At 44.7% G+C, this 10,195-nt stretch overlaps 1 protein-coding gene across 1 annotated transcript; it reads right to left on the bottom strand.

The window, feature by feature from the left end:
- Nucleotides 1-3,430: 3,430 nt before the first annotated feature.
- LOC129330845 (t-SNARE domain-containing protein 1-like) lies at nt 3,431-9,008 on the bottom strand. Its single transcript, XM_054981065.1, has 2 exons — nt 8,444-9,008; nt 3,431-4,175 (listed from the first exon to the last, which is right to left on the bottom strand). The coding sequence occupies exons 1-2, from the start codon at nt 8,880-8,882 to the stop codon at nt 3,616-3,618; spliced, it is 999 nt and encodes a 332-aa protein (XP_054837040.1). The 5' UTR covers nt 8,883-9,008; the 3' UTR covers nt 3,431-3,615.
- Between the last annotated feature and the right edge of the window lie 1,187 nt (nt 9,009-10,195).

Below are 10,195 nucleotides of genomic sequence, written 5' to 3'. Positions count from 1 at the left end.
GTTCAGAGACATATCGTATTAGTTCTCACTTGTGTTCTTTTTGGGGTGACCTCAGCATGCCGGCAGAGTAGCATGCCAATACATCATACAGGAACTGCCTAAACAAATATACCCACCTTTCCCCACATAACATTTGTTCAGAGAGCAATCATATGGGGGAAAGACTAAGGAATCAGAGAAACGCAAGGGATTATTCGGCTCTTTTACAGAATATCCTGTGATTAGGAATACCCAAAAGAATACTTCAGATATCTCTGATCTGCTGTCAGACTGGATATCTGTGGCCAAACACTACTGTTAGGGTTAAGAATCCAGTAAGAGACCAAGAGCTACCCACTGAAAGCATTTCAGAGGAGACTATTACTAGTCAGGTTGTGAGGAATGTAATTTTCCACTGCTGCCTCACTGGTAAGGATAATTATAATAATTTGAGGGAGGTCTGTTTTGAGCTTGAGGACAAAAACCTTGTTTATACACATTGAGTGCCCAGTAGCTTTAATCCAATGGAGAGTTGCTGCAAATAGAACATCTTCCACTTCGGAAGCATGGCTTTCTGGTCTCCTACCTCCCACTGCATCTCAGGGAAGGGAGAACTGAGAAAGTTATACCCTATTTCATTGTTATTGAATGTCTGAGCCATTGATTGTATTGATTCACACTGTATAATCCACCTTGAGAAAGGCAGCTATAAATAGCATAAATAAATAAATGCTGTACATGTAGAAACCATTTTGTCCATAGAAATGCTGTTGGATCCAAGTTGGTGTGCTAAAATGTTGAGCTAAGGAAACCTAGGTTCAAATCCCTGCTTGATGACCGTGGGCATGCCACTTCCTGAGTTTAATTTACCCTACAGGGTAATTCTGAGGATGACAATGGCATAATCCCCTTGTACACTTCCCTAAATTGCTTGAAGGAAGAATAGGATGCAAATATAATAATTTGCAGGTTATTAATCTGAGGTTGTTATCCTGAGGCAGCAAGCTCTGACTGTACAAACATGGATTTCCGCACCCTGCTTAGACCATTTAATTCTACTTCAGAATTCTTCAGGCTGAGATGCAGATCATAAACTTCACTTTTTAAATTAAAACGGCGGATCTTCTATGGAACACACACCAAGAAGTACAACTAGGTTCCCAGGGTATGAGTTTTCAAGAGTCAGAGCTGACAAATGGAGCTCTGACTCTCAAAAGCTCAGACCCTAGAAATCTAGTTGGTCTTTAAGGTGCTACCAGACCTGAATCTTGCTCTTCTACAGACCAATACCGCTACCCACCTGAAACAAGTATAGTGTTTTAAAAGTTAGAAAGAGACAATTTGAGAATACTTGGATCTTGTAGGGTAGCTGGCTGTCCAACCTCAGATTATCACTGAGTACCGAATGCTTGCAAACTACTGTAGGGCAAAATCTAATCCTCACTTGACACATTTCCTTTGAATGGCACCTCCGCATGTCTTACAGGTATGGCTCCAGAGAGCCTCTCAATCTGAGAGGGGTGCCTTTGGGCAGCATGAGGTATTGCCTAGGCTGTGCATGTATGAAAAGTATGTAAGTGAAACATGCCACACAAGGGCTGGGATCCCAATCTAGAATTCAAAGAAATGTACTTCAAAGCTGTCAAAAATGCAGAAAGTTGTCTGTGGTGGCTTTTATCTCATGGTCCTCAAAGCTGGTTTGAGAGGAGTTTTTTTTACATTTGAGGGTCAAATCGGACATTACATACAGATACACGTTACTTTATCCCAACAGGCTTGCTTCCTGAGAGGCAGTTGAGATTGGAGAACTGACACCATGGGGTTACTTAATAATTTACTGCCTTCTTTTTCCATGCTTTAAATCCCATCCCAACCAACCACCCCCTCACTGTAGCTTTTCCACAAATGCATATCCAAGTGTGTCTTTATCTTGAACATGGGGAAAAAAGAAAACAGAAAAATCCAGCTTTGCCTCCTAAGACTTCTGTCTGCTACATAATATGAGCCATAATGGTTTCCAAAAGACTACAATACCCCCAAAGTAGTGAAGTGCACTAGAAGCCCTTGAACTAAATCTGCCTGCATAAGCTACTGCCTTATCCCCGACTGCCAATTTAGAAGCAAAACAGGTGTGGATAATGCAACATTTCTACCAACAGTGCTTGCTCGCAGGCCATTTTGGACAAGCAGTACAAAGACCACCATCAGACCACCATCCACTCTTATAGTGATGCTCTAGGAAAATGGCTGACCAGACCAGTAAAGACAGAGATAGTTTTGGAGAACAGTTCCTAAAAGGAGAAACAGAAAAATCCAGCTTCTGAAACAATAAAAAACTGGGTGAGGAAAAATAAAAATGTCAATAAACAAGTATATGCAACTCTATCTGATTAGACTACATTGAGGTGATTGCTCAAAAAGGCAATTCAAAGAACTAGGGAGAAAATAATAAAGGAACAATGTTCAAAGGTAAGCTTCTCTGAGCCTAAAATTTAATTTCTCAATCTAGGTACCTAATAGATCAGAGGAAAAGAGGGAGAAAACTAGGCCAGTCTAGCCCAGCCTGCATACCCTAAATATCTAGCTAAAATCTGGTTGCCATAACAACACAAGACTAACTTGGATGAGTTCTGTTAGCTTATAAAAGTATTCCTACAGTTTCAACCCACCCCCAGGGCAATCCAATTTCTGGGCTTCTGTTTTCCCCCATGAAATAGTCCTTCCCAAAACAAAAGAGTCTTCATTGGGCTAGGCCCCAACAGGCGTGTAAAGTTCCCATATTACATAGGAAGATTCTATAATGTTCCATGGATCACAAGTAATTCTTTCACAAATAGGAATATGAGTTGATTTGAGCATCCCAGGCAGAGATTTTGTTTTTGTCCTCCACTGAGAAGCATCTATTAGAAACAGATAAAGGGGCATTAGGAAACCAGGGATTTTATACCCATTTGCTTTGATTCACTGAAGGGTAATTTTGCCTTAAGAAATCTGTCTTTGGATACTCTTTGGAGCTTTGTCGTTTCCAGGTAGCCTAATAAGAACTCTCTAGTCATACCAGAGTCACTTCAGCCACATACCATAAGCCTAAAATGACGTACTCTAGAACACTTAACATTTAGATCAACAGCACTGCTCCACAATCTATGTTAGAATGGCAGCCCTTGGTGACATTCCTGATCAAGAGCAACCATATGTAGACTCCACAACAAGTTTCAATCCATGAGTAGGCCAGATTAAACCTTTCATGAATCACAGTAGGCATAAGAGGGAGCAGCAGTTTGGAATCATGCAAGTAGACACGAAGGACAAGGAAAAAATGGAGGCAACAGATGCACCAGAATTATTTTACCAACTATTCGTGTCAAGGAAAAGAAATGGGGCTGTTTGAGGGTAAAGGGTAAAGCAAAGAATGGTTTACAAGAGCACTACAGACAAGCCCTGCCTTCTATCAAACACCTAAGAAGAGATTTGCATTTCAGTTTTATTGAGCTGAGAATCAGGAAAATCGGAAGTGAACTCTGTCCTCCAACCCACCTCCCAAGCTCTTCTTCGTAGCTGAAGTGACTTATTCATAGTAGCTGATACTATTCATGAAAGGCTAGAGGTGCTCAGCATCTTCTGAAGGTATATCCCTCATTGCTTGGGTGCCACCTGCTGGCGGAGGTAGAGATCCCGGATCTCAGACAGGCTGCTGTGGACACCATTCAGGGCTTCAGCAATGCTGTGCAAAATGGAGGCAGTCTCTCTGTGGCTTTCAGCATACTCCTGCCGGAAGGCACGCATCTCCTGTACCAACTGCTCATTAGCTTGGACAATCCATCTCTCTGCTAGGCTAAACCGGCTGCTTTCTGACAACCCTTCCTGAATCGGCACTGTCATAGGATGCGCTACGTCTCCCATGTTACAATTGTTCGGGTGCCCATGTGGAGACTCCTGGTCAAATGTGATTCTTGCATAATCCGAACCCAGGGTCTCCTGCCGTCCCCCAAACTCACTGAGCGAGAGTTCTGTCTGTGAGGAATTTGGGGGGCTTCTGCTCCAGTCCTCACAGGGGTCATCTGGGATTTGGCCAGAGCTCCTGAGCAGCCGCCTCTCAGCCCCCCGGCTCACATGCTGCTGGACTGCATCAATGGGAAGGGGGTGGACTGGCTTCACCTCTACTGGCTCTTCTTTCACTGGCTCCTCCTTCACACCTGCCCAGAGCAGAGAGGACAGATCACGTTAACTGAAAGCAGCAGCCAGCCAGAGCCCAGTTTAAAAACAATGAGCTTTTCTTTCACATTCACGTGCTCAGGTTTTTGTATAAGCCATCTTTAAGTCTGCCAAGGCTCTGTGGTCTAACAGAAAAATCTCTGCGCAATAATGAGAAAAGGAAAGTGGTAGAAGAAAACATTCAACAATGATTTATCAAATAAGGCTGGAGTCAGATGCCATTTTCTTTTTCAGAGTAAAAGAAAGATTGAAACAATCCATTTCCATTTCTTAGATCTTGCAAGATTTTGAATGGTTTCAACAGCCTGCAAACCCTGTTTGATCAGAGATGACAGCGGGCCAAGAGAAACCGTGTATACACCACGGAAATAGTGGGTCTGAAACCACTTTGAACTCTGTCATCTTAGAAGCTGTGCAAACAAACTCTGACTCAGGGAGTCCTTGTTCAAATGTCACTCCTGTCCAACTCACTAGCAGGCCTTAGGCAAGACGCTCTCAGGCTCAGTGTCTCATTTTGAATATGGGGATCATACTGGCCTACCTTACAGGGCTGTTGTGAAGATTATTACAAGATTAGGTGTGAAGCGTTTTGAATGCAGAAAGTATTAAAATGCTTACTGTTGCTATTAAAATGACTGTATATTGCTGCATAAATTCCTAATCCCTTGTAATGGAATATCTCTCAATCTCAACAGAAACCCATCCGAGGTTGCCTCCAGAGGAAGGCCATGAGACTGAAGGCATTTTCAACCTCCACTCACTTCATCACTTAATAGTGGGGATGTCAAAGCTTCAAAAGCCAGCCTGTGCCAATGCTTAAATAATTAGCAGTTGTAGCAAGTTCAAAGGCCAGAACAGTGGGCAAAGCAAACGCAGCATATAAAAGCAGGAAAAGGGAAGAAAAATAAAAGCAGATATAACTGATTTAAAAAGAGCCCCATGGTGCAGAGTGGTAAGCTGCAGTACTGCAGCCCAAGCGCTGCTCACGACCTGAGTTCGATCCTGGTGGAAGCCAGGTTCAAGTAACTGGCTCAAGGTTGACTCAGCCTTCCATCCTTCCGAGCTCGGTTAAATGAGTACCCAGTTTCCTGGGGGTAAAGTGTAGATGACTGGGGAAGGCAATGACAAACCAGCCTGTAAAAAGTCTGCCAAGAAAAAGTCGTGATGTGACATCCCCCCCATGGGTCAGTAATGACTTGGTGCTTGCACAGGGGACTACCTTTACCTTTTTTATAACTGATTTATGCACAGGTTTTTGCAGATCTTTGAGGCAGAGCTGCCCTTACCCAAAAGTATATATTGCAGAGAGGTCCACTGTAAAAGAAGCAGAATTGTATAAAGTAATACCAAGTGTAATAACAACTTCTCAGATAATTAAGGTCCCATTTCCCCCATCTTCCTGTGAAGATAAAACTAGAGAATGAAATGTCGTTACCAGTTCACAGAACCCATTACCAATACATCTTATCTCTTTTAACCACAGAGCCTGTAAGCCAAAATAAAAGGCAGGCAATAATGGGACTACTAGTGAGATTTCCATTTAATTTTTATTTGACAAACAAATACAAGACATAGATTTACTTCTCCTGTTTCAAGCAACTGAAAAGCTATTCCTGATACTACATTTTAAGTGGCTGGCTCAGATTTTCCAGCCAGGCTTAAATCTTGCTTTGTCTTTTCAACATTTCCTGGAAAATGAGCAAATACCAATAGACCATTTACATGGCCTTCTATTTTCTAATTCTAGTTTGAGACTTTTGAACCTTAACTTTTCCATTCCACTGTCTTCCAGATCTTGCTTTTCTACTACAGACCAACATGTTACCCATTTGAAACAATTCAGATCAGGGCAGTACAACAGAGAGGTAGTGAGAGGGGGTTTAACTTTTCTACACACTTTTGCTAACTGAATTGGGGCTCCCTGAACTGTTTTGTTTTGGGTTTTTTGTAGCCCTTTTAAAGCAAAAAGAAGGGTCTGTCTTTGGCCTCTTTTTTTTCTTTAAACAGCTTTTCATAATTTTTTCCTGTACCAATTCTTACATGTGGAGCAAAAGTACCAGGTAGAGAATATATGCGCAAGAGTCCCCTAAAGCTAACAGTAACAACAGTCAGTGAATGAAGAAGGCCCAATGCATCAGAGGGTTTGACAAATCCTAGATGCCAGGTCACTATGGTGCACAGAAATTTCATTGTGGTATCTAGTATTTTGGGGTGTACCAATAGTTAGAGAATATGGTCATACATAACCCCGAAGGCTGAAATATGAGTCTGGCTTCTAAATGTTTGAGCTGGCTTCTGGAGTCAAAGAAATTTGTCACGGCCTGATATAACAAGGGGTTTTCTATACTGATCTAACTCTCTTCTTGCAGTCAATACAGCTTGTGCTTGCTCTGACCCTGCAACTCCATTATAGCCACAGACAGGTGAAAATAGCTTGGGCAGGATGCACTGGTCCCTACCATATTCAAAAGCAAAGACCTGTGATTTTCCTCCCACTTCCATTCTTGATTCCAAACATACCTGCAAATGCATTCTAATGGGGCTTGCTCAGTATGGGGTTCTTAGATAAATCACCTCTCTGAAGCGAGGCATTAATATACACTATGCTAAGATCCAATAGGAACAGGCACAACAACCTTAAGGAGATTGCTGGAAAGAGGCTGCCAGGGAAATCAGACTTTGGGAGGGATCATCTAAGCCACCCTGCCTTGCCCTTAGAGAGGATGTTGCTGAACCATAAAAATCCCTGTAAAATAACCCCAATGAATCTTGCTGCCCCAAAGAGAAAGTTGGCCTTTGATGATGCAGCTCTTTTCCATCAGGGCTTGCAAATTAGATTCAGATTCTTGACATGAATCTATAACATCACTGTAATGATTTTATGTGTGTATGTGTCTTTAAATGTTTGGTGTGGTGTAGATGAAGTGGGCATGAAAGAGAGGGATGAGTGAGATGATTGGTTGATGACAGAGTGTAGGGGGAGTGAATGCAGTTTTAGACTGAGAGTAGAGAAAAAAGAGTCAGTCAGGATAAGAGGCAAGCTGTGCGCGGCCTGAGCGTGTATACGTTGTCTGAGAGAAATATAACCTGTGTGGGAGCCTGAACTGTGTGTTCGTGAAAGAACATTCAGTCAGGGAAAAGCAGGCAAATTGTGTGTGCGCCTGAGAAAAGGTCTTGTAATTGAGAGAGAAATTAATATCAAAAGCAGGCAAACTGTGTGTGAAGCCTGAGAGGAAATCTGTGTGACTGGGTTTAAGTAAAGTAACTTAAGAATTGAGAACTACTCTTTGAAAACCATCAAGTTTTAGAAATATATGAAACTGATACACTTCTTATAAAAATAAAAGTGTATTTTGGTTTTTTATATCCCAGAGTATCTGTCATTCCTATATCCCATTCATTTCCTCAGGGCCACATAGTACCACGAAGGAACCTGACCCTTGGGCACATCATTACTAAAAGGAGAAATTTAAGTTATTCTGGAATTTAATTCCAGGTGGCAGCAATCTACCAAAAGAGGGCAAGAATAAAAGGCTTAAAGACCAAATCTACCCAAGAGAAAGAAAGGGGCGCAACAATCACTATAATTACATATTGTAGATATGCAGGGAAACAGCAACTTTATACTTCGCAACACAAGAATAAATATCCATGGCTATGGGCCAGGATAGGGCACATAAGTAGGGCAGTGATAAGTGCGTACACCAGGGCACAGACACTCAGGCTGGCATAGCAGGACCTCCTCAGCCAGTTGCAAGGATGGCCAGTGACAGGGGTCTATGTGTATCTTTTCACCACTGCAAAATCCTTCTAATGCAGTCTCTATTAGGTTACAGATGTAGATAGGACTATGGATAGGAACGTCTCCCCCAGGACACAGTAGCTCTGCACCAAGCATGAAAATGTCTAATTTCTCCTAGACTAGGGTCTCCCTCGCTCCCTCCCTGTGGTACCATAGATGGCTGACTCGAAGAAAGGAAGCCTGCATGGTCGGTCTTTTTTTGCAATCTGGAGAGGAAGATCATGCAAGCAGCGCACGTTCAGGCAGCGCAGCCGGCTCCATTCACCTCCACCTTGCCTAAACCTTCTTGCCAGCCTATACTGAGCGATGCTCTCGGCTCCCCTGGGGCGGGTGGCAAGAAATGGAGCGGTGAATTAGGGCTGCTGCAGGAATAGCACTCTGCCCTGGCCCCCAGCACTGGCTTTGCTGCGGCTTCGCACTCACTAAGTCCCGGGGCTCAGCACTCACCCTGAAGAGCCGCCGCCTCGATGGTGCCCGGCGGCGGCGGCGTGTCCAAAGGGCACACGCCGTGCAGGCACCACTCCGGGCCAAGCTCAGGCTGGCCAGGCGGCTCGCTGCCACCGCCCTTACGGTGCGCGGCGTAGGGGCGCTCGGCGGGGGACTGCGCTTGGCGCTGCAGCCGGTGCCGGGTGATCTTGTCGTTGGCTCGGCGCCGGAGGCCGCGCCAGCGGTTCTTGACCTCCCCGATGTCACGCTGGTTGCGCCCGGCCGCGTTGATCTTACTGGTGATTCGCCACCAGATCTTCTGCTTCTCGTAGGCGTTCACGTTGGTGGAGGCGGCCCCGAACAGCAGCTGCTCGTACTTGAGCACCTCGCTCATGAGGATGTCGATCTCCTGCAACGTGAAGTTGGGCTTGCGCTTCAGCATCCCGCGCCGCCCGGCCATGGCGCCGCCGCCCCCCAGCTGCAGCCTCCGCCAGCCAGCCAGCCGGGACTCATCGCTCTCCGCCGCAGCCTGCCAGGCGGCAGCCCCAGAAGCTCCAGAGGGCAGCCAGCGAGCGCCAGGCAGGCACGGACGCTGCAGAAAGGAGCGCTCAAGCAGCGGAAGGAGAGGCGCCGGGGCTTTGTGTGCGCTTGGAGGAGTCTTCCCGCGCCACAGTCGGATCCGACGGCCAGTCTCGCCCCCTAGCGGAAGCGCTGGTCCTGGTTTTGGCCGTCGATTGAGAGGAGGGATGGCAGGATGACATGAACTGGCTCACAAATCGCATGTGGAATTGGCGTTCCTTGCAGTAAAGTGTCTCCGACCCTATTATTATGTTATTACTACGTTGCCTCTGAAATTGACTGTACTGACTCACACTGTGTAATCCGCCTTGAGTCTCAGCGAGAAAGGCGGACAGTAAATTACGCAAGTTAGGAATTGTGAAGCCAAATCCTTACTCTCAAATAAGTGCACACGGGATTGTGGCGTTAAAAGTCTTCTTAATTTGAAAGAGAGAGTGAAGCGTGGCAGCATCCATACACCGTTGGATCTTGTGCTATTATTGCACTATAGTCATTAAAAACTAGATTTTTTTTGGGTGTGGACAAGACAATCCAGTGACTTATGGCTGCTATAGCACAACATCCAGTGATGGGTGGATGCGGTCTATGACTTGAAACCTCTCTTACTAAAATCAGCAGGACTTAAAACTCTTTAACTGTGGCTAGATCATGCTCTAAGAGCATTTATGCACACAGCACCACTGCCAATCATTCCTCCTTTCCTGAATGCGTACGTCTTCAGCCGCTTTAGCATCTGCTATTTGTATGAGAAAATTGGATAAGCTGTGTGAAGAAAGAATCCCACCACATGAGGGCATAGCTGCATTACCTAAGGAGATCTTTAAATCTCAGCCTATTTTCCTTCCATTTTAGTGCTTCCTTGTTGGTGAAATGAAAGTACTATATAATAGGGGGTGGGAGGAGGGATATTTATTCTGGATTACGTTAAACAGAACAGTGAACTTTAACCACCATTATGGGGAAAGGACATTGAATTAATAGTTGGTGCATATGAGTGATGCGGCTTAGATTTCCATGTGCATGGGCACAGAGAAAGGAATATATAATTAGGCAGGGGAAAGATCTCTGCAATAAGGAAAAGCAGGGCCATGATCCCCAAAATCACGTGCTTTGGTTCAGCACAGTGGTATAACCAGAATGGGGTAATGGGGCATCTATCCCCCGTGGATTGTGGGCAAGAGTGTCAAATAAAAC

The sequence above is a fragment of the Eublepharis macularius genome, chromosome 5, assembly GCF_028583425.1.
Source record: "Eublepharis macularius isolate TG4126 chromosome 5, MPM_Emac_v1.0, whole genome shotgun sequence".
Classification (NCBI taxonomy): Eukaryota; Metazoa; Chordata; class Lepidosauria; order Squamata; family Eublepharidae; genus Eublepharis; species Eublepharis macularius.
Note: the sequence above shows the minus strand (reverse complement) of the source record. Positions and strands in the feature narration are given on the sequence as shown.

Excerpts from the sequence above, each read along its gene's own strand:
- LOC129330845 (XM_054981065.1), bottom strand. The coding sequence starts at position 8,882 with ATGGCCGGGCGGCGCGGGATGCTGAAGCGCAAGCCCAACTTCACGTTG. Across the intron at positions 4,176-8,443 it reads CGAGGCGGCGGCTCTTCAGG|GTGTGAAGGAGGAGCCAGTG; the intron begins GTGAGTGCTGAG and ends TGCTCTGGGCAG.